Genomic DNA, 25,002 nt, shown 5'->3' with positions numbered 1-25,002 from the left:
CATACATATATGAGTCATTTTTGGTCAACAGGTGGAAACATAAGCTGTTGTAACTCTGTCAGTCCTCACACAATGACATCTTCACTTCAAGGCTGGATAACCAAAGCAAACACATACCCAGGGGGCCCAAACCTTCAGGGGCCCAAAAACCCCAGGTTTGCTCTATATTATTTGGGTCTAAATAATTTTGTTAGAAATTCGTACCCCTGAGGTACAGTATCAACTCTGACAGATCATCCTCTATCTTGTACTCTGTTGGTGTGTGTGTGTGTGGGGGGGGGGCTGTGTCAAAATCTAGTTTATATTTTACTCATTTGTTGTAACATTGTGTTTTATCAAATTGCTTCCATATTTTCTGTGTGTCAAGTAATTGACACACAGAAAACAAGGTAAATAAGCAAGGTAGTGAAACCAACAATTATTTTCTTCATCAGTATCTCTTTTTTTTATTAATCAATTGATTGTTCATTGTATAAAATGTTAGACAATTATGAAAACAACATATTAACTTTTGTTTGACCAATAGCCTAAAACCCATATATGTTGAATTTACTATAATAGAAAACAGGGAAAACGTGCAAATATTCACATTTGAGAAGCTGGTGCCAATTAATTTATTTTAGCCTTTTCTGCTTATAAAATGACTGATCAAATTAAAAAAAATTGTTGCCAGTCAATTTTCTGTGAATCATCTATTCAAAAAAACCACCTCTACAACTGATGGCCAAGTGGTTCCCTAGAGAAATAATGAAACAACCATGTACACTGGTGGTTAATAGGAGCCCAACAGCCATTTTCTGCCCTGGGGCTCCTTGAAGTTCCATTCTGTCATACTGCTCTTCCATTAGAACAGCAAGTTGTATAAATCTGTTCTATTCATGAATAAAATAAAATACTTTAACAAATAAAACAAGAAATCATACATTTCCTGTACATTGACATCGACCCAGGCTGGAAAAACAGGCCCCTGGTTAAGCCTAGTTGCTGACCCTTGATCCCTGATATGTGCAGCGTTGGCTGTGCCGATGGCGCCCCCGGTGGCCGGCAGCAGTACTGATCAACCAGCAGGACCCTCGCTGCGTTGAGTCAGTCCGCCGTAGCTGTGCCGACTGGAGGGATGTGACCCCGGAACAGGACGCCCTCCTACAACAACACACCATTCAAACAGAGCACAGAAGAAAGAAAAGCTGGACCAGGAGGGGTAAGCTCACACGTCTCGTTTTCTTGACGTGGTGCATATTGTCAGGGTTTTTTAGAAACGATAGGTGTGTTTGAATCCCAGCGTTTACACTTCTGGCACAGCGGCGGTACCTGGATGGTGTTTGCACCCATAGGAACTTCATTCAGGCTTTTGTCTCGGGCATGCTAGCGAGCTAGCTTGGCTATTTAGCACTGACCGCTTTGCCAAGGGTCGCGTGGGTTTAGTACACACTAAATGAAATGTTTGTCCAGGTTAAAATGAAGACGATTTGTTAGTCATTAAGAGTAGTGTCTACGCATTTTTCCATGGCGGATATTATTTCAGATCCATATCGAGATTGCGCTGAAGGCTCGTTGCTTGCTAGCAAGAGCGCTGCTACAGTTTGAACAGTCTGCGTCCCGCAACATGATAACAAGAACCATTCACAGTCATGTGTGTCCATCTGCTTTTTCTACTTTCAGTCTGCTGTGTTTAGGGTTCGGGTTTTTTGTTTGCTGTGTTATATGTATTTTTCATTCAGAGTTTGTCTTTGAAGAAAACTAATAAAATCGATCACTTACTCAGCTAACGTTAGTGAGCGTTAGGCAGATTGTCGCCAGCGTTAACCTTAACAGTTTGTTTTACTTGTACCCACCATCATGATGTTACTGTACGTAACGTGTCTGAAATAACGACCTCAGAACAGTTTTCTGTTTCCTGCTGACAAGAGATCCAGCAGACCACACGTACTTGATTCAAGCCTGCATGAAAATACTAATTACAGACCTATTTGTCCCACTCACCAAACACCCACCAGTCAGCCAAGGCAATGCTAAGAGAACATTTACAATGCTGCTCCAACCACACAAGCTGGTGTACATCTGATCACTTTCTTTCAAATTAGTTTTCATGTTCACGTTTGCTTTTCCCATAACTCCATCATTGAATCTCTATTTTTGGATCATGCCACCCATAGATGCATTGTGCCACCCTGCCTTTTACAGTGTCTGCTTTCCCCCACATGTCAGATAGCTGACAGCCCTTTGAGTGGTGAAGCTGGCATCCTGCCGGCAGCAGGGCATTGATGAGTGCTGCAGCCAGTGGGTGTCAGGGCTTGGCCACAGGCGAGCACACTGAATCCTCCTGGCAAATAGCAGAGTTGGTCATGGACCCACAGTATGTCAAGCCTGCCTTAGTTTGCACATTCCCCTAGCTGGCTGGATTTTGGAGAGAGATTAAGACCGCTGGCCTCGCCTCTCTCCCCTCCTCGCCTCCTCACATTCAGGGCAGGTGCTCTTCAGCGGCTGCTCAACTCCCTCGAGCCCTGGGGGGACCTCATCAGCTGCCTGTGAGCAGTGTTTGGGAGGAAGGGCTGGTTCATCTCATAACCTCTTGCTCTGCGTTTGGCACAAGCACCTTTCAGCTTGTCAGCATTAACCAGGCCATGTAGTAGCCTCTCGTGGCCTGACACTATGATACAAGAGCTGCTTGCATCTATTCGTCGTTTACACCCTTAGTCAAAATGACAGAGGCCTCCAACTTTAGAATCAAACTTGAAATCATAGCCATCTTTTCTGTGTGCAGTTCTTTGTCTGTTGTGCATGGTACCCTGTGCATTTGCATAGCATTGTATCATTCCAAGCAGAGAGATCATATAACTGTTCGCAAATCAGAATTTTATGCCCTGCCTTGACGTTGGCGCTTTTGAAATCTTACAGCCGCACCCCCAAGGGACCAGCTTAAGGCAGCAGCTTCTGTTTCAATTCCATTGAGAGACCCAGAGGAGCGAGAAAAGATGTTCTGAGATCATAGACCATATTTAATTATGTTACATAGCATGGTCTGTGAAAAACTCGGTTGTATCAAATTGCATGTTGTGGAACCATTTAGAAAATCAGGTTGTCTAAATCTTACTGTTAAGTGTTTTTGCTGAAAAACTGTTTATTTTCATACCAGTTCTTAATTGAACTGTAGCAGTATTGCAGATGTACAATATATTTCTTGCAGGCCAATTTAGAAGCTTAAATAATGGGGAAATCTTTTTTTTTTTAAACTGTTGATGAAAAATTTCCCAATGGCGTTAGCTATATATTTTGGAAATGTCATGTCCAGCCTGTTGTAATTCAGTATCTCTAGGTCCTAGCATCAATTTATTGTGGAAACAGAAATAGTCAAAGAACAGTTAAGCACACCCAGAAACCCAGCTATGAACTAAGCCTGTACAGTTGAGCAGGATTGTTTGAGTTCATGCCTCACGTGGTGACAACAAGACATGACCTACTTATCAATCATGTTTTCACAATCCAGTTCATCACCATTGTCCCCAAATACTGTAGCCATTGTTGTGGGCACTGTACATGTGAGGAGATGGCTCCACACAAAGGCAGCATGCAGACATCCAGTAAGTCCAAGCCAGAGCCTTTCTGCCCTGCAGTGTCTGCTCGTCTGGCTCATGCTGTTTCAAGACCCCACGCTGGCTCGACCCTGAGAGAGTCAGTCTGGTCATGGCTGGTCAAATAGTTTTCATTTGAATGTGTGTAAGTTATGTTGTGTTGGCAGCAGTTCTGAAATCACTGTCAAAATTATGGTAAGGGTTGAAGGCGATGGGTTAATTGTCAGAAAAACAAGCAAAAATTGCAAAATATAGTTAGAGGACCTCACCTTCTCCTCTGAGAATCTGCAAGGGGTTGTTCACACTTTTAAACATGTTATGAAGTGAAACAATCAATGATGTCCAAAACCCAAACTTAGTTATCATATGTGACAAATGAAAGAATTGGATCCTGACATTTTAGAAGCTGGAACCAGAGAATATGTGACATTTTTACATTAAAAAATGGTTAAAATAGTTGCCAGTAAATTTTTTCTCGATGGGCTAATCATTGCAGCTCTAAAAATAACCAATGAAACTGCTGTTTATTTTGCTGAACTGCAGTGTTGGGTGTGCTGCCAAAAAGAAACAATTGTCAATTAAAGTCTCTTAACTCATTTAGTTGATATCTGTATTTTTGATAAAATCAGAGAACAGAATCTTTACTGCAATATGACAATAAATGACAATAATGTTTGTCCTAATTTCAGTATGATCTCTAGTTGCTTTAACAGGTTTCTTGACATGGTTATCCATCAGTAGAAGAGAGTGTGTGTTGTGTGTGTGTGTGTGTGTGTGTGTGTGTGTGTGTGTGTGTGTGTGTGTGTGTGTACACGTACACGTGTACCTGCAGTGACACAGCTGCTCCACAGAACCAGGCCAGGTTGTTGGCAGCTCGGCTGGCAGCCACACCAGGGTTGTAGCCCTACTTAAGTTTCTCACACATTTGCTCGGGATGCTAGAGCAGCTCATGACTGAATTCAAGCTATTTTTCCTTCTCAGTTTTTCCTCTCTGTGGAAGCTGTCGACCTCTTAGGTCCACTGAAGTTTAGGCTTTTAGCAGCATTTGTATAAAGCTAAAGCCCACTCAAAGACAGTCAGTCAACTCAAGAGGCCTGTTTCCTCTGTTTCTGCTTGCTGGAGGAATCTGATTTGTAAAACAATCAGACGTCCTGCATCATGTGAGCAGCCAGAGCCAGTAACAAGCTCAACAAGTGGACTGGGCCATGTGGGACTGGGCCGGTGGTGCACTGTGGCAGCCTCTGCTCTTCATGACCCTCAGCAAATGTGAGGGCCTATCACATTGCATACTGTAATCCCTGGCAGCAGACCCTCACTGCACTGTGTGGCCTGGTCACAGTGTTGAAACCGTCTTTAGAGGCCGTGTTTTTGTTTTTCAGAGGCACTAACAGACACATACAGACAAATGTACATTAGAGATCTGGAATGCAGTGGCCATGCAATGAATGGGCTTCTCTCTGTTGTAAAGTGGCATTACTGAACGTGTACATGTCCTGTAGAAATGTTGCACAGAGCCTCTGTCATGCAGCAAATGTGAACCTAATCCCATACGCAGGAGCTGTGTGACATTTTGCAGTACTTGTTGTAAACGCTGAAAATAATCACAACAGTGATTCTAAATCACAATATGATTTTACACCTTCTCTCCTTTTGAAACAGGGCATATTTTGATGGTTATATTTTATTCATCAGCACAGAAGTTATCAAAGAGAGACCTGTCTCTTTATTTGTGTTGAAACCTTTTTAAGTGAAAGAAATAATGTAGCAGCAACTCCTCCATGTTTTGTTTTCATGTTGGTGTAGTTTAATGATGTAATGACAAACAAAACACAAAATAACTGTACAAAAGTTCGAAATAAATGTTTTGTCTGTTAAGAATTATATATATCCTGGGATTTTTACACAACAGAGAAACTGAAATCTAAATTCATATATTAAAGTACATATATTACATATTCATATATGCCTATATACACATTTTTAAGATTTTTGTTAGCACTTACACAGAGCAACTGACATTTTTGATGACCATGATTTAAATATGAAAATACCATAAAAGATGAACCACCTTTGATAGATTAGTCGACCGACAATTTTTGCATTTGATTAAGTGTTTCAATAATTTCTTAAGAAAAAATGGCGAAAAGGAGCCAAACATTCTCTTATTCCAACGTCTTAAATGAGATGATTTGCTGCTGTTCTTTGTTGTATATCATTGTAAATTGAATATCTATAAGAAAATAAGACATTTTAAGATGCCATCTTGGGCTCCGGGAATTTGTAATTGCCATTTTACTCATGATTAATCTAAAAAAAATGATTGATTGATTGATTGATTGATTGATTGATTGATTGATTGATTGATAGATAATGAGGTTGCAGTCCTAATGCAATATATCTCTTATTTCTCACACCACTGCCATGTGAGCAGATTGGAAATTTGAATCTTTCCCCCATGTTGTTGTCATTCCTTTAAGTTTTCTCAGTTCAGTGTCAGTGATGTTGTGATTTCACTGGGCTGCCTAGAGGGCCTCAGCTCAGCCCAACATCACAACATTGACAAGAGCGCAACATAGGCAGAGGGGGGTGGGGGGGAATTAGGCCTAGATCAGCATTAAAGAAAGCCTTTGATTACGTCTGGAACATTAGCCGCATGTGTCTGAGGCTGAGCATCCCTCGGGGGATTAGTGTTGAGCCAGCCCACCTCTAGAACCAAACATCAGGCACACACAAAGGAGTCTAACGGGATCCTTGTTTCTTGTCCTTGAAATTATTTAAGAAATGTTACACAGAAGACCATGTACATCAAAATAATGCCAGAATGACCCTAGTAAGCTACACATAGCAAAGTTTCTTCCTAAGATGCTATTTACAGATTTTTTTAAAAAAATTTTTTAGCAGTTTTGTCATTTGTAATTTTCTTGTTTGACACTGCTTCTTGACAAGTCTTTCATGTCTGCCTTAATTTTATTGGACAGAAGGTAGTTCAGTGAGTGGTCTAGATGGACTTGGCTCATTGCTGAAGTGGCAAACATGTAATTCAGACACTGGCCTCAAATAAATAGAGGAGTTTGTGTTAAGACTGCAAGGTTTAAAGAAGAAATCGTATTGCGTAATAATTTAAAACGATAATGATATGATTTTTGTCGGGTCTTGTACCAAACCAACATGTCCCTGTACGTCTAGAGAATATGATTTATAGGCCGAGGCGTCTATGTAGCACCACAAGGCTTATGGTGCTAACAATGCCCAACAATGTTGTGACACATTTTACCTTTATCAAAACATTGCAGCTCCTGCAATTTGGATATTGCACTTGGCCATATTGCCATCTCTATTATACGTCGATTAATCGGCAGCCCTAGTTTATGTTTTATGTCTTAAGGGTTTCTAAGGGTTAAATCAGAACAGAGTTTGAAGAAATGAAATTAATTTGCATTGCACTAATTGATTTATGGACAAATCATTGCAGCTATGGTGCAAACGATTTGTCAGTTAATTAAGTATGGGGATAATAGAAAATTAATTATGATTTGATTAATCATCTGTCATTTTATTAAGCAGAAATCCCGAGCTGGTTTCTGCTTCTCAAATGTAATGCATCATTTTAAACTTTTGAGTTTTAGACTTTATAGAGTTTGTTTAAGATGGCAAAGGAAATATTCAGGTTTTGTCTATGTCTAAGATAAAACAAGAAAACTGAGCCTCACTCAACAGCCGGGGAAATTTTAGATTTTTTTCACTATTGTTTAACTCTTCAAGAAGCAAATTCATAAAAAAAAAATGAAATAAAAAAAAGATAGAGAAAATAATTAGTTGCAGCAGTCATATTTTTAATCATTTTCAAATGCAGGCCCATAATAGTGCGTCTGACTCTGAAAACGTGTGATTCTTGGTTTTAAATTCATCTTGAGCTGGACCCAGCCAGTGTGTTTCAAATGTTGTACCACTGATACCCTGAAAGGCATTATTTAGAGGTTAAGTCTGTGGCAGTGAGGCAGGCACCATCTGGAGCATTGCTGGAATTATAAACATGGCTGGAAACCTAGTTGGTTCAGTAGGAGTGCATGGATGAAACTACCCATTACATAATAATATGCACAGTGTTAATCACTGTTGTATACATGTTGTCATCCAGTTCACTGAGTACGAGAACTGTAATGATTCCAGTTCTGTAGCTAATGTGCAGCCCAAAATAGTCATCTACAAATTAGTGTTTCTGCCCCCTCTAGCCTGAAGAAGACTAGGTGAACTCCACAAAAAGATGGGATCTGACTGCTTCCCCTTTACTCTTTTTTTAGTGGCTTCACAAACATGTCACAACAACAAAAGAACATCCCTGATCACCCTCATTTACAATTCCACATTGTTTCTTCTTCCTACAGAGACTCTCCCTATGGGATTTCATGTACTGCGTTTGTTGTTCTTTTAGCAGATATCACTGTGAAAGTGGGATAAGATAAAATAAAACTTTCAGGCTGGTAAAAATACCAATTGCAACCCTCAAAACAGTCAGGAGCCTGAGCATAGATGGTACTAAATATGGCCATTTTTCAAACTTCAAAAGCAAAACATCAGAGGATCAGAAATGCATCAGTCGTGAAAGCAGTAGGCCTATTTATACAGATGATTAATGGGCAGTAGCAGACATGAAAATGTTTAAGTTGTCAAGTCTCAAAATATTCCTGAATATTAATGGATGTTTGTTCTATAATCATTTGTGGCTTTACAAATCCAAAGACGAGACGACACCTTTTGGCAATTAGAGAATCATGTTTTTCAGTTCTCCTTTTCATCCTCTACTCTTTATCCACTCGTACACAGTGACCGTTTTATTCCCAGCGTGTTTCTGAGACTGGCAGATTTGCGCTCCTGAGTTTCTGTCATTCTTCATACTGTGTGTCGTCTCGCTGGTAGGTCTCTGTGCCTGGAGTCGCAGCTCTCTGGCGAGGAGCTCGGATACTTGATCAAACGTGTCACTGCTGCTGTTCTGAAGCTACTGCCCCCACCCCCACCCCCCACCCACCCACCCTGAACCCCCTTCACCATCACCCTTTCACAACCCCCCACCCAAACGCATTCACACACCGCCACCACTACCCTGAAGGTGCACTGAGCTACTGAACTGACACCAGCAAGCGCTCTCAATCTTTTCATGTCTGTCTTGCTTTGAGTCTTCAGCGGCTCTCCAATTAAACTATGTCTGACGCTCGGGAGGTTGAAGTGAATAACTAATGTATTCATCTGCCCTTTATTCGGTGTCCCGCTATCACTGTGTGTGACTGAAAACAGACAAGAAGACAAAGTCAAGTGTTAGTTGCTTACAGTAAACGGCCACCAAAGGTTGCTATAATTATAAGGCCTGTAGCCAGAAGCATGCTCTCCAGCTGCTCTGATCTGGATGAATCCACACGCTCACAGTGGCACCCAAACGCCAGCCAATGGCCAATGGTGCCCCATTCATCCTCCACCCCTGGGCTCTGGTGAAGGGGGGGACAGCGAGCCAGCTTCTCAATTAAATATAACCCCACATCAAACCGCCTGTCAACATGCATTAGTGGTCCTTTGTATAGATAAGAGGCCAAAATAAATTGCCAGAACTATCATAGTCACTGTGGCTCCCGTAGGCTTTTTATGAAAGATTCTTAGGGCAGAACAAATCCTGACTTGCATACTGATATTCTCTCTATAAACCAGATTTATCCTTTAAGTTTTTGTTTTGCTGTTTGTTTTAGCTTTTTCAATTAGAAAATTTAGGCTGTATATAGCAAGCTGTGCTGTACGCCTCATCTTGTTGGTGTGTTATAACAGAGATCTAATGCGACAGCAGCCGACCTTGATGTGTGTGTGCTATCACAGCGGAACCTATCCCTTTTCCGTCATCCGCATTAGCTTTGGCAGCTCCTTTTATCGCCTTCTTTTCCCTCCCCCTTTTTCTCCCCCTTTGCCTATATTTCGCATCTCTGCAGACTGACAGTGAAAATAGGTCATTAGTTAGACGGAGAATAAGAGATGGAAGGAGCAGGCAGTGGCGAGATCTGTGTGAAAACTGCCATGCAATATTAATGACAGCCATTCACGCTGCGAAGTGCCAAAACTGCACTGTGACTGCACTGAGACAAGGCCACTGACTTCCAATATCATCACTGTTTGGATTATATGAATGAAGTGCTTATCACACACAGACCATCTGTATTATTTACCCTAATGGTAAAACATCCAGCCTGGTGCTCTACGTCTGAGAAGTCAGATTAGAAAACATTTGATAATTGAAATGCAGTCTGTCTTTTATGTTGTTGTAATAGTAATACTCCAGGGGGTGTCAGCTCAATGCTGCTGACTGTAAGAGCCTAAACCTCATATCTGCTAAAGAGCACTGCCGAGAACAATATGTAAGGTTCTGTCGGCGCTGTATTCAGTACAGAAGTCATGTAATACAAAACACAGAAAATAAAAAGGAAAAAAAAACAAAACAAGATAAGTCACGTTGTAGCTACCTGGTTGAAACAGTCTTAACTACCAATGTTCAAGGCTGCAGGGGTTAGTGTTCACAATAGAAAAATTTCATTCCGTCATCTTATGACTAGTCAGATTGTGTGACTGAGTATTTTTAACCTCTAATAACTCTGTGAGTGAGTGTTTGCGTAGCTGTGATTTTTCACAGGTCTTGTGTAATCTGGATTTGTTTGTGTGTTCAGAGCCACAGGAGCAGGGGGGATGAACCGCGAGGAGGCCCCGGGGAAGTCTCCTGAAGACATGTACATCCAACAGAAAGTGCGGGTCCTGCTCATGCTTAAGAAAATGGGATCAAATGTAAGTACAGTGTCGTGTGGCATTTTGTAGTTGGGTATTCACATTTTACAGATCAAAAATAAAATTCAAAATTCAAAAAAACTCTTATTGTCCAGCTACTGCACACAATGTGTTTTGTTTGATGAGCAAAGTCACAAGTCGTCATCTTCATCTTATTAAATCTGCCCCTAATCAGCCTTTCCACCTTGGCCATCGACACCAGAAACCATCATCACCATGTCAAAATGTGTCATCGTTAAGATAGGTGCTTGCAGTAGCTGAGAAAGAAACTTTATAGACTGGTCATGAAAAATGTGCAAATTATGGGTCTTAAAGCAAATTATTTCATGTCAAGAACTTCAGCATAGATTCACAGTAAATTATGAGTAGCACATCTCTTCTGTTGAAGAGATGATGACAGAGGACAAACTGAAGCTATGCCAAAAATCAAACTTTGTCTCCTGGTGGTGTGAAAACTGATGTTTTCATAATTTCTGGAGAGGATAAACACTTATCAAAACTATCATCACTCAGCAAGTATTTCCATCAGATTCAGTGCGTCTACATCAGGCAGCACATAGAGCAGATCCACAGATATGTTTTCTGCTCAGCTCAGGTAGTGACAGGAATTCAGGTAGTGATTCTTGTCTAGATGCCACTTTTGACAAATTGGAGGAAGTCTCCAGAGGCAGCACTCTGGAGGACAAAAACCTGACGGCATTCTGAATGGTTATCATGAGGCTGCAGAAGATACAGTATCAAGCAGATTTAAAGGCAAAGACTTGTTCATGCAAGGTCTTCATCTTTCAAACAGTCCCCTCCCCTTTACGCTCAGCCTGTGGGAGTGGTATGACAGCACACTAACCAGACAAACAGATAAGAGCTTGATTTTGTGACTTGGGCAACTCTCAGGAATAGTTTAATGACCATGGCTAACTCATTTCAGGCAGAAAAATCCTCCGTCGCTGGCTGAAATGAAAACCCTGAAATGGAGCCGTCATTCACGGATCATATGTTTAACTTTGATACTGTAAATGCTCAGTCTGTGTGGACATAAGCTCGAGGGTGTGCATTAATTTAGTTATATGATAAATTATAGGCCAAATCTCTTAATTAATATATCTTCTGATACCATGATTACAAATTCCCATTACATGGCTGAAAGCTGACATCATTATCAACTATCAACTCATAACCCCAAGTGTTATTCTCTTAGGTTTGTTGCTCTAAATTGCATTTTTGTAGAGTTTCCTATCAACAACAAACAAGTGCTTCACAGAGTTATTAACCACAGAATTGAAACACTAGTCACCAAGAGACAACATTAAAAGATTTTCAGCGAGTGAAAGACCAACTTTGTGATCAGAATCAGCTTTACTGGCCAAGTATACAGCCAAAAACAAGAACAGCAGAGCCGGATAAAAACAGGAAAACATTTAACATTTAACTATTGTGTACGTCCAAGTAGGTGGAAAAAAGAGATTCCTCTATAAATATATTCAACAATGAACAACAACATTCAATGTCTATATGAAATTAAAGTTTAGTGTACATTGTAAACAAGAATACAATAGTGCAAGGGTGCAGGGTGCAATTAGTTAGGGGAATAATGAATGAATAATGGAAGTGGTTACTTTATATACATGAATTGGGTGGTTATATACAGTGTATATACAGTGGTTGTATCCATGTGTACATATCTATGTACAGCGTGCTTCGATTTATATTTGTAAATGATAACTATCATTATATGGACACTCTAGGGCACAGTCAGTATGTATAATTTGGATTTGGGGTTGTTAACACTACCGATGAAAAAGAAATACATGATTTCTTCAAATGAATTCATGTAAAAACTCCACAATGTTACATCCCTGCTTCCTGGAGAATGATTATAGTTTTATTAGAATTATTGGCATTAGAAAAGCATGCTTGACTTCTCCTTTTAGATGAGCTTGTGTTATAATTTGGAATTTCATTTTGTGTACTCCCCTTCAGCTTACGCCGAGTGAAGAGGCTTTTCTCCGAAATTACGCAGGTGTGGTCCACAGTCAGATGAGCCAGCTACCACAGCACAACATAGACCAGGGTAAGGCTGTGACACACACTCACTGACACATTCAAAGGCCAGTCACACACACACACACACACACACACATTCAGTCATCCAGCTAGTGTTGTTATAGCTTTAATTATTTCTAATTATTCATTAGTTTGGAATTTTCTGAATTTTGTTTCACTGTCAAATGTGATGAAGTTACATTTTCAATGCAGGTCAATAGTTGCACTATTAGTTTCAATATATCTGTAGTTCTAATTTTTATGTTTTGGTTTTAACAAGTATGAACAGTCGCTGTTTATGACAGGCGGTTGACACGAAACACGTTTAAAACAAACACCGTGCTCACACGTTGCAGAGGTGCTACTGTGCCAAGACTGAAAACAAGGGAAAATCCCTCCGCACACATCGCTCCTCTAGAGTCTGTACCCCAGCCGGCCTAACAGATTCCCTGACTGAGCTCTGAGGCCGACTCAGCGGCCCACCAGCACTGTGAGATTACTCACACAGCAAACAGTGTGGCTGACTGGAACCAAGTGACTCATCTCCAGCATGAGTGCATTGCTGGTTTCACTACTGCTTCTCACAAGTGGCCTAAATAGAGAACCACGTTTAAAAATTGTGGTGTTTATTTGTGAAAGCATATCACTAACCGTAACTTTAACCCGTGCGTGTTGTTGTGAGACTTGGGGTTTGCTTAATAATATGACCTTGCATATGCTGCTCGTGCTTTTTCAGGGCACTGGAGAGCGCTGTTGAGCTTTGTTTAGCTCCTGAACAGTTTCCGTACGTTTAAACCACAAGAGGGTGCTAGATTTTTTTTTAAAAAGTAGTACATGTGGAGAGGCACTGCAGTTACCTGATGGAGTAGCAGCAAATTGTAATTATTTTGTTTATTTCTTTTTGTAAGTAGACTAGCAGCTGCTTTCCAGTTGCAGTCCAAACACAGCGGTCATGTAGGAGCCCTGCTGTCCTACTGTGGTAAAACCTGCTGGGGCTCAGGTTTTGCTTTGTCCTATATGATATTGGCCCCTCAAGGGAGCTTTAAGTCTGGAAGATTGGCTGCGACACTTTACCTTTAGTGAAGTGTTATGTCTCCATATCTGTGTCCTTTCGCTACAAGAAAACAATCAGTGTTTGAAAAAAAGATAAATATGTGATTTTCTGTGATGAAGAAGGATTAGGTTCATGATTATATAAGGTATTAAGGAGGCAAGTAACAGGCGCAGTGACTTTGTCTTTTTGTCCTTCTCTGGTGTTTTCTTTTTTAGCCTGCAGGCTATTAAACTACATTGTTGTATTTTGTTAAATTCAGGCCCATTCTGCAGTATGGGGTGCATCATCAAAATTTGAATGTGGATCATTGCATCAGAGACAGATTTCATTATTAAAATGTGTTTCTTCAGAGAGAGGCAGAATATAAAGCATTGCATCGGACAGGACGGACAGCGTCACATCTTAAAAAATACTGTGCCCAAATGTGAGATCAGTACTGATTTTCTTAAATCATTAATTTAGGAAGGATATTTTCTGAACGACTGCAGACTGGCTGTCAGTTTGTGCTGCCTGGCCTCGTTCTTTTTCTTCATGCCCTTTAGTAGATACAGTACTCCACGTCTTTGCTGCGTCAATACAGCTACGAAGAGCCTCATTAATTATGGAGGAATATGACTAGTTAAAGGTGCTCCGAGTATACATTATACATCACAGAAACAGACACATTTAGTGTCATCCGGCAGCCTGCCACCTCTTCGGTGTGGCAATAAATTATTTGTGGTCTGCATCTTGTCTAAAGTACTGTGATTAGGCATTGTGGAGATAGCTGAGAGTTAATCACTTTTAAATATTCAACACTGCACTGAAGGACAGCAGTTTGTAAGTATCAGCACATTTGGGATCCTTTGAGGTGGTGTGAAGAGGTTCAGTTACATGAGGAGGGAAGCCCACTATTTGATCTCATTTAGACTTGGTAATATGGTAAAAAAGATAGATGAAAGGAAACGTTTTATTGCCTGGCAACGTGCATAGTCATTGTGCCTCTTAAAAGTGTCATTTTACAGAGGCACAGACTTCAAACAACAAATTACCAGTGTGACATAATACAAGGTAATTTTGTTTTACGAATCGAATATAAAAGAATAGAATAGAATAAATGATACTGTGGGAAATCTATTCATGAAGATGGGGGGGGGGGACATTCACACAATTGAATTGAAGTTCAATCTGTTAATTGTACTGGTTAAATCTTGCATGTCTGTGCCAGACGGGTGTGGAGATAAATCAGGTTGCACTCTCTGTGCTTCACCCTGTGCTCACTTCATTACAATGACAGCAGACCTTTTCCCGCATCCTGCTATATGCAGTAGGACCACGGCCTGTCCCAGTAGCCACGCGGACACCTTCTGTGACTGGTCAGCAGTTTTCCAGGCAGAGTTGTTTGTCTGTGTCTGATCTTGTATCATTGGTATACCTGTTCCCAGCAGCTCTACCTTCAGAACTCATACCGATTGGGTCAGTATCTGCAGCAGACATGGCTGCACAGCTGACTTATATACTTTTTTTGAAGCTTTTTTTTTTCCAAAGCTGCAAAGCACATTTTGATGCTCCAGTTTTTGCCACGGATGTAACCTTCAGCACACATTCAGACTGAGATAGCAAACAAGTATATGATGTGGTCCAGCCAGCAACAGCATAAAAGTTCCTATCATTGTCTTAGAGAGAGTTATCTCTCCGGCTGGGAGTAAGAAACTAAACCGATTCAGCCACAATATCCACCCCCTGCGATGTGAAGCTGAACATAGTTTGAACATGCTGATGCAGGATGCCTTGATACCAGTGTCCTCAAGGGGTCTCTGCGTGGAGCGATAGTATCGTGTGTCAGACATGGCGTCATCGATCGAATGGTGGCTACTTAGAGGGCGTTGAGGGCACAATGGCGTAGTGGAGACACACTCAGATATTGATTATTCTCAGTCAAGGCCAGACTGCATTCAGGAAATGTTAAATAGGAGTGTAGGTGCGAGAAGCTGATGTTACAAATGGATTACATCATTGCTGTTGTTGCAGCTTAACATATTCTGATAAGAAAACAAATTTGTAGGTGTTGCAGTCTAATCTGTCCAGAAACATTGTCATCCATCCTCACATCTGATCAGACCTTGAATCTTTCTCTCAAACTCTCCTTAGCTGTCAAATGTTCTCTTGTTTTCTTCCTTGTAAGGAACAAGTGAAAACCAACTCGGGGGTTGCCACTCATATTTCTTTTAAGTCTATGGGTCACTGAATTTGCATTTCAGATAGTTTTAATTGGCTGATTACCATACATGCAAATACAGAATTTAGTTTTGCAATTTTAATCAGGCCAAAGAGGAATTCTCTGCCAAAGGCGGTGGAGCTGTGAATGTTTTTCTTTTTCTTTTCTTTTCCTCCACTCAGCTTTGTGAATACCTTCATGTAGCTGAATTTTGGCGGCACAGAGAAGCAGAGGTTTGTGGGCGAGCAGGACTAAACATGCTATGTTTAAACGCTGTTATTATGATTGGAAATGAAGTGTGAACTCATTAAGTGAGGCCTGGGTTTTTGGATGGCTTTGTTTCAGTGTAAATTGCTCCTTTTTGGGGTATACTGAATAATAACTGTGTCACTCTGGTGCAGAGAGTTTTCTGCAGCACAGTAGTTACAGCATACTATGGGGAATATATTGGTTTTGTCTTAACAAGCAGGCTGTTATTCTCCTTCCTTTAACTCTTCCATTCACGGCTTTCTCTAACTGACATCATGTCACTTAAAACAATAGAGTTTGTCAGAGCTTCGCATAAAGCCAATCGCCTCAGAACTTGTTATCTTGTCTGATTTGACGGAGAAAGTTTACTCCTCCCAGAAGGACGTCTGAGGCCTCAACAAAAGAGGAGAGACGAGGAAGGGTTGCCATAGCAACCCCAGTTGTCCCAGGAAAGCGGAGCTTCCCTGTGGGCTTTGGTGTTGTTGCGACGTGCTGCTTCGGTAGATCGGAGCAGGTGTCATTAGGGGGCCTGGAGGCAAGCTGGAGTGCTAATTACACAGTCAGAGTGTGATATTCCAATCTCTCTCTGTCAGTCCCATCCATGCTTACAAAAATATGGCCTTTCTCATTTCAGATATTACAACAGCCCTGAGCAATCAATATACAATCTTGTTTCTTGTCTGTGATACGGTCCCGGTATCATGCAATCCTTAAACCTGCCTTTTCAAGGGAAAGCACAGTGACACAGCGCACGGACCCGCCTTTGTTTGGCGGCTCAGCTGGGGCAGAGTGGTATTGATTCTTACTTTATCCTGCTCTTCACTGCAGCATGAATCAGAGCCAGACACTCAGATTTATGAACCACCACGTCTACCTGACTCAACTTGCTGAAAGACAGAGGTCTGATTTTCTCCTCTCTGTTTCAAATGTGTCAGTAGGTTTGAGGTTGTGTAGACAGATGTTATACGGTAGTTGTACAACAATTGCTTCCAACTCAGATTTGCTGGATCAGCCATTTTCTCTTTCTGCTATTCTCTGCTCAATTGGAAACAGAAACTAAAAGTTTAACCAAACTCATTTTGCATTCTGAACCTGCTCCCTAAAAATCTGCTGCATTATTACCTAATTTGCATCTCATATCCTGTATAGTTCATTACAATTTGTTTTGTTTTTATCAACTTTTCTCATATTTTGTAATGCTATGATAGACATGTGGCTGACTGCCTTTCTGCATCCAGTGGAAAAGACAAACACACTCCAATTCTCAGTCTCTATTTTCTAAACTTTTAATGAGCCTGGTTCTAATGGTAGTGTAATGTAAAATGTCATCACAACAATAATCAAGCATTAGTAAGCGGTGCACAAGTCTGAACTTAAATCCCTGTATAATATTCATGTGAGCCCAGGATAATTGGAAAGAAAGAAGGAAAAGAAGTAATAGTAACCATAAATTTAATTCATTTCATTTTCTTTTAACTGACTTAACTGAAGAATAAGATAAGAGAAAGGACTTTATACTTGAATAATTTGCTCGTAGAGTGCAGTTATGTTACCCTGAAATAGCCAATCATTCATTAATGGCACTTGCTGTGTTAAAGTAGACCCGCTGTGTTTGTTGATGTCAACATATTGAGCTGGACCACACACACCCCTGTTGTGTATCGGGCTTCTTAAACCCGCCCCTGCTGTCGTTTTCTCTCTGTGTGTGCGTGTGTGTGTGTGTGTGTGTGTGCGTGTGTGTGTGTGTGTGTGTGTGCGTGTGTGTGTGTGTGTGTGTGTGCGTGTGTGTGTGTGTGTGTGTGTGCGTGTGTGTGTGTGTGTGTGTGTGCGTGTGTGTGTGTGTGTGTGTGTGCGTGTGTGTGTGTGTGTGTGTGTGCGTGTGTGTGTGTGTGTGTGTGTGCGTGTGTGTGTGTGTGTGTGTGTGCGTGTGTGTGTGTGTGTGTGTGTGCGTGTGTGTGTGTGTGTGTGTGTGCGTGTGTGTGTGTGTGTGTGTGTGCGTGTGTGTGTGTGTGTGTGTGTGTGTGAGTGATAGAGAGAGAGAGAGAGAGATTGTTTGGGGGGTGGTCCTATGTCTTTATCCTCTCAGCTGACCCTGGACAGATTGTGACCTCACATGCTGTTGCTGCTCTGACTAATAACTCAGAGCTTGATCACTGCAACACTGGAGTCATCATGGCTGCTTTTCTGCTCATTCAGTGCGGAGGGACTTTAACTTCAAACAAGCTGCCTTTGGGTTCATTTCACAGCTTTCACATCCTGAGAGGTTTCAGTGGAACTATGTGTGGGTTTTTTTTCTACCTTTTCTCAACCACATATTGATCTATAGTCTCTCAGTGTGTGAAGAGAGACTTCTGTCTGCTTTTGATTGGTTTTTTGGTTAATTGATTCATTGCTTTGTACATAAAATGTCAGAAAAGCATCAGGTAAAGTACCAGATCCCAAGGTAAAGCTTTTCTGACTAAGAGAACACAACCAACAATATTCAATTTACAATTAAATAAAACAGATAAAAGCAGCAAATTCTCACATTTGAGAAGCAGGAACCAGGAATTTTTGCTTGATAAATGACTTTTTCATGAATTTTTCAATGACCAAGATTGTCTGTCACTCAAATAGTTCAAATAGTTCTAGTATTTCAGTCTGAGACTGTCATGTTTCTCCCTGATTTCTTGACTTTTACTCTGTGTTGAAATACTTACCCTCTTTCCTCCATGTTCTTTTTCTGGAAAGACTATTTCTGTTATGAATGAGGGGGCTTTTCTTTCGTTCAAAGTATTTATGGAGGACAAATTGGATGACATAGCTGTTGTTGCTGTTATTTATGTAATCCACCGTCCGGAGCTGCTCTGTTTAGCTCCACCGTGCAGGGTGAGGTGAGGGATCAGTGCACAGTGGAGGGAGGGGCCAGGGAGCAGCCAGACGCTGAGCTGCATTGAAACAAACCAGAAGCTGTTTGCTCATAGGCAGCAGCAGGAGCAGCAGCCTGCCATCCACTGATGCAGTCTGATTTTTATCTGTCGCTAGGCAACAGCTTTGAGGGACCTCATGTTTCCATCGTGTTGGCTAGATCTTACATGTGTGTATGTGTGTATTTGTGTGTGTGTGTATTGTATAACCATGTGTGTGTTTGTGGCAGGGCGAGGTCCGAACATGACTCTCAGGCAACACACTCAAGTAAAACAGATATAGCCCAGCCATTCTCTCGGCTCTGTGGGTGTATTTTGAGAGTGATTCTGCTGGTCATTGGGCTCAAGTTGCGCAATGTCTGACATGTCCGTCCTCTGAACTGCCCGTTACACAAGGGTGAACTCCTTCACACAGCCACAAAATCATTCAGACTGACATTTATACAGACAAATGGCTGTTTTTACAAGGTCTTGTGCCAAAACATCTTCTCGAACAGCAGTGCTATTCAGCAGTAGTGTAAATCAGGTCAAGTTTCCTATTGTGTGCTATTACGTAATTGTCTCTTGTTCAAGCATGATTATCCCAACATACTGTCACCATGCAGATGAGGTTTATGTTATGAACTGAAGCCTAACAGCATGTGTCTGACAATATTTTCCTTCATCACTCTGTCTGTAGTTTCCTCTCCTGGTGCTGCTTTTGCCGACTGGCTTTGTCTTTGCCAAAACCTTATTTGGTCGGCCAGCGAGCTCCCACGGGAAGGGGAACTTGAAAGTTCATTTTAAAAGAGACCTCCCCCAAAAGTCTTGATTTTACCAAACTCACGATGACCTGAATGCAGCATAGAAACATGCTAATTATCTTCACACTAGAGATAAAGACAAAAAAAATTCAGTTTCGAGGGTCTGTGCTGTCTGATGAGGAGGGTCCGCCCCTTGTGCCAAATACATGTGGAAGCTCACAGTCCCTGGCCTACTTTCATATCTCCACAATAATTAAATCTAACAAGCACTTGGGGCTGCACAGAAAAAAAGTCTTTTTATAGCAGACAGGCACGAGGTGCCGACAGGAATTCTTCTCGACCGTCTGCAAAGGTGTGGAACTTGGTGTTAATGATATTTATGTGATTGTAGCTTGTCAGATGTTTTTATCTCACTATGTGATCAAGCTCACTGTTGGTGTCAGCACCCACTTTTCATTTGGCCTGCTCAACTTTAAGAGACGCTTTTTTTTTTAATTAAGGGTTAGAGGAGACTAGAAATGTTGCTGTATGTACTTTATGTTCTTATATATTTCACAGTCAATTTGCTTCCATTACCAAGCAGCAAATGCATTTCACCAGGCTGCCGAGCATGACAGTGCAAGAGGGATTTTAATACTTTCCTACTTCATCTGGCTGAAGACGTTTTATCCCTCCCCCTCTCTCTCTCTCTCTCTCTTATGGAGGGTGAATTGCTCAAATTAAAACGAGTTCTTGCCAAAAACATTAGGCCTATGTGAAAGAACAGTTGGATATATGAGTCGCTGAAAGAACATTGTGTAATTTTATTTGCCCTTACTCTAATAGAAGTTGAAAGTGTATATTCATTTATCAGAGAGAGACTGTCCCAGCAGGTGTGGGCAGGCCCAAACGATCTGATTAAACACAGTTGGCAACAGACTAATGAATGATTGCTTATTAAACAAAAGCCAGCTGACTAAGTCCTATTGTGTAGCTGGCAGGATCATTTAGTTGACTCAACCGAGATGAGGCTGTAATTATCATTTGGTCCTTGTTAACTGGGTAAAAGAGAAAGAGGCATAAAAAGAATGGAAAGAAATCAGACTGTGTGTACTTTAAATCATTTCAGCCTCTCTTCTTTGTGCCTATTGATTCTTTCCCACATTTTAGTGAGGTCAATATGAAAAGCTGAAATCCAGTATGGTTTACTCACAGACGGCCAGAGCTGCAGCAGCAGAGGAGATCGAATGGGTGTTGTTGTCATGGCAGAGTAGATGCTGCTGTCACCGGGGCCGCTCAATGTGCCACAGTATCTGCTGTCAGGGTGCGGGGATGTTAGGCAGTGGCTTTGCAGCAGGTGAACATGGCAATATTTGAAATTACCTGCATGCACCAAAAGGATTTTCATGGCTGCATATTCCCTCTCAGCTTTACAGTCACGGCTGACAGGATTTACAGGATACCGACAGGATCCAAGGACCTGTAGAAAACATGACTCCACTCACACAATGCGTCAAGACAGAGTCCTCTTCTGAAGCCACACGATCGAGACCAAATGTGTGTGTGTGTGTGTGTGTCCGATCGCAGTTGATTGCTCCTACATTTCAGTACAGGAGGGAATTGTACACGTGGATATATCTTGATGTATATAATGTCTTTTGCGTGTTTCTGTAAGTGTATTGGTCAGCAGGTGCTCTTACATTTAGACTTTAATCAGTGTGGACACAAAACTGCCCACTGCAGCTCACACCCAGTATCGACATGAAGCAAACAGATGACACATTTCCACTTAGTCAGAAAAGTAAAAATCACTTCTCTGAGCTCGACATTTACACGTCATACTTCCAGATCCAGTAAATCAACTGGAATTTAAGTCAAGTTGTCAGTTGATTTCTACTTTATGTCTGGATTTTTTTTCCTTTTTGACACTTTAAATAGTCTGTCAGTAAGAGGTGATACATTTACTGGATGTTGGTTTATGTTTTGAAACAGTTTGTCCTTTAGAAGAACCTGAAAGTAACTTTTACTTGTCCTTAAAAAACCTTCATTCCCAACAGCTGCAACAGATACAGTGAATTACAGATTCTCCTCGGTGTTCAATAATTTATGATGTTTTCAGCTGCGGCAGAAGAGCATGTCATACAAACATCAGTGTAGTCGTGATCTGCGTTTTTAATTGTAATTGATTCAGGAGGTTTATCTGACAATCTGCTGTGGGTTCTCAGGTGCTGAGGACGTGGTGATGGCGTTCTCACGGTCAGAGACGGAGGATCGGCGACAGTGACCCTGGGCCCCATCCCACCCCACTGCATCCCACCCCACCCCCATACCGCCCTGCACGTGATCCACAGCATCCCAAACTCCACAAACACGACACTGATGAGCTCAGGAGAGGAGGGGGCACCAGGATGGGACAGAAGAGGTGGGGAAGAGACACCAGGAGGTGGCCGCCTCACTCTCCCCCAGCCTTTTCCACCCCGACTCCTCCTCACACAAGCTGGCACACCATTACCTGAGATGCACTCAAGTGGGTCACTGTGGGTTGAAGCCTTGGCAACAAGGCAGTCAGTGAAAACACTCACAGATTGTGTGGATGAATATCAAATGTAGTTTTGTTTTTGTTTTTTTGATGGGGGAGGGTTGGTTTTGTTTTGTATTATCTTGTCTGTGTTGAGACTTTAGGCAGTGTTACGTGTTTTATCTGCTGTGGTCACTGGAGGAATCGACCAGTCAGCAGCTGATTGAAGCAAAGAGAAATATAGTTGTGGTCAAGCAGTGAGTGTGATGACTGATCGTGTTAGGGGAGAGATTTTAATTATTTCTGCTTCCCCTAACGGGGCTGAAATTGTTTTTGATTTAGCTGTCGTGTTATAAAGGCTTCTGTATTCTGTCACACCAGGGGCCTCATTTCTAAACAGTTTGTGTGCATAAAGAACAAGTGTGAAAGATGCGTTCACCATCTCCCACGCAGATGTTGGGATTTAGAGATACAGGTGTTTCTGGAGAGTGGCCACACGTTTGCTGGAAACCTGCATGCTGAAGGCAAGTCTGTAAAATAAATTCATAAACACTTTACTTTATGTCCCTTGATTTAGAATTAACAAACATTTAATAAATGGTTTATAACACACTATAATGTATTTGTAAGCAGCGCTGAGGTTTGTTAATGCGTTTGTCACCACTTTAACTCCTCCTGATGGATGGATAAATGGATGATAATTGGCTTCCGTATAAACAGATAATGAATGACAATATAGTAAACCGCAGCTGACCTTATAGGAGGTTGTAATTGTTAACAAACACTGTACATTAATAAAAACTTAAAAATGTCCTTATAGCGGCCTACAACTCCATTATAGTGTTTTATAAATCATGTTAAATGTTTTCTACCGATAAATCTCTAATAGGGGAACGTCAAAGTAAAATGTACAATAAAATCCTCCCAGACGATGCATTTCACTTAACATCTAATTAAAGCCTGTTTTTCCACTTGCATCAGTTGTACAACCCAGACACACTTATGAGGTGAAGTGAAGTGAGCTCCGGTGAACTCCGACCTCTCACCTCTGCCTGTTTTTGCTTAACCAACTGATATCTTCCTTTCAGAATAATTTGGCTTTCAGATCCTGCACGGCTCACTGCAGCTGTGACAAAAACAAAACACTTAGGCGATGCGGCTCAAGATCTGCAACATTTTACACGGTGTAATATTTCTCGTTGAAATTTGTAGTCTGACTTGAATGACAAACTGACTGATGTGTGTATTAGCACTCACAACAGGCCTGTCATTAATCATTCATGTTTAATTATGGGAGTTAACAGGGCAGGATAATGAGGCTTGTGACATGCTCGATGGGATTTCTGCGTTAAGGTGAGGGTATTTTTTTGAGCGTACTCAATTGTTACAAATGAGGCCCCACTCGTTTCCTCTGCTGCTTTATTTTGAACCATAGGCTGTTGAGAGTGCAGCAATGCTTTCCCCATGAGGAAAGTGTTAAGAATTAAAGACACTAGCAGACATACTCACATGAAACACAGGTGTACACATTCTCCCCAAACAAATACCACTTTTGTTTTGGGTTATTGTGACATGTAAAACCTTTTTTTTTTTTTTTTTTTATTGTACAGATAGTTGGGGAAAATACAATAATGATTTGATTGTGTCAATTGTATTTTTGTTGTTTTTTTTTTATCTGTAAGATAAAATTAACATATTGATTAAGAAAATTGATAAGAGACAAGTTGTAGTTGTAATTTATTGTTTACTGAATTGACTCCCTGTTCCTCCAACGCATCATTAAAGATGGAGAACCAGTAGATAGTTAAAGCCTAACATGAGTCACTCTTCAGTATCATCAGCTCAGCAGTGGCTCTTTGTTCACACTAAAATCATACAAACTCTAATTTCTAACTACCTGGAACTAAACATGTGAAGCCAAACATAAGAGCTGTGTGCTATCTCTGACTGTACTGTATCTCTTGCACTATTATCAATTGGATATTTGCAAAAAAATCCTTTTGATATTTAGCGCAGAGATTCTATGTTTGGTTCAATGGAGAAAAGACAACTTTGTCACCATGTTTTTATTCCTTTGGTGATTTCAAAAAAAATATCTTCTGTGTTTATTGACTCAACTGGAATAACTCAAATGGATATTTGTTAACAGCCAACATGTTTTTCTAGTGACATGCTCAATATTTAATGTGTTTTAAATACAGTTTGTTAACTTGTATAACTTAAAATAATTGTTTAAACGTTTAAAAGCCAAGCATGTCTGCCTCGTGGTTTATAATGTTCATTCAAGTGGAGCTGAGGATCTTTGAAGCCTTGCCACAATGACCATTGTTTGTACATTCTTGACATTTGTGGAAGCTACTAGCTCTTTTAAAATGTTTCAGAAAAAAAAAAATCATTTTTTGTATGGGTGTTATCCATTATGTCTTGTTGGCAATAATTTTTATTTGAATGTCCTCAACAATCATCGCAATGTAAACGGCCAACAGACCCGTCATGCTGTCCGCCTATGACAAAGAAATTTGTCTTTTTATGTTTACTTTTATTTTAAAGCATTCTTTATTTGTCTATGCATTGTTTTGTTTTTTTTGTTTGTTTTGTTTTTCTCTAAAAGGTGTCTTACTGTACATTTTACCTATCAGGGTTGTTCTACAGCCTTCATTCAAGTTGTGTGTGTGTGTGTGTGCGTGTGTGTGCGTGTGTGTGCGTGTGTGTGTGTGTGTGTGTGAGAGAGAGAGAGAGAATGTGTGTGTGAGAGAATGTGTGTGTGTTGAAGTGTGTGTGACCATCACTGAACTTGCTACCAGTTTTGATTGTCAGCATGCTGTTGAGTTTGACTAGGGTTGATGTATCTTTTTACTGTGATGACCTGACGTTGCCTAATTGTCCTTTTCTTTTTCTTTTTTTTCTTTTTTCTTTTAGGGTTTTTTTTTT

General features: G+C 40.9%; 1 protein-coding gene across 1 annotated transcript; it reads left to right on the top strand.

The window, feature by feature from the left end:
• Positions 1-1,110: 1,110 nt before the first annotated feature.
• On the top strand, positions 1,111-25,002 carry ctnnbip1 (catenin beta interacting protein 1). The gene is made up of 4 exons (XM_022741392.1): positions 1,111-1,201; positions 10,271-10,385; positions 12,363-12,453; positions 21,779-25,002. The coding sequence occupies exons 2-4, from the start codon at positions 10,290-10,292 to the stop codon at positions 21,835-21,837; spliced, it is 246 nt and encodes an 81-aa protein (XP_022597113.1). The 5' UTR covers positions 1,111-1,201; positions 10,271-10,289; the 3' UTR covers positions 21,838-25,002.

This window comes from Seriola dumerili, unplaced genomic scaffold (assembly GCF_002260705.1).
Source record: "Seriola dumerili isolate Sdu_G_001 unplaced genomic scaffold, Sdu_1.0 BDQW01000056.1, whole genome shotgun sequence".
Taxonomy (NCBI): domain Eukaryota; kingdom Metazoa; phylum Chordata; class Actinopteri; order Carangiformes; family Carangidae; genus Seriola; species Seriola dumerili.
This window is presented reverse-complemented; position numbering and strand designations above follow the sequence as displayed.

Excerpts from the sequence above, each read along its gene's own strand:
- ctnnbip1 (XM_022741392.1), top strand. The coding sequence starts at position 10,290 with ATGAACCGCGAGGAGGCCCCGGGGAAGTCTCCTGAAGACATGTACATC. Across the intron at positions 10,386-12,362 it reads TTAAGAAAATGGGATCAAAT|CTTACGCCGAGTGAAGAGGC; the intron begins GTAAGTACAGTG and ends ACTCCCCTTCAG. Across the intron at positions 12,454-21,778 it reads ACAGCACAACATAGACCAGG|GTGCTGAGGACGTGGTGATG; the intron begins GTAAGGCTGTGA and ends GTGGGTTCTCAG.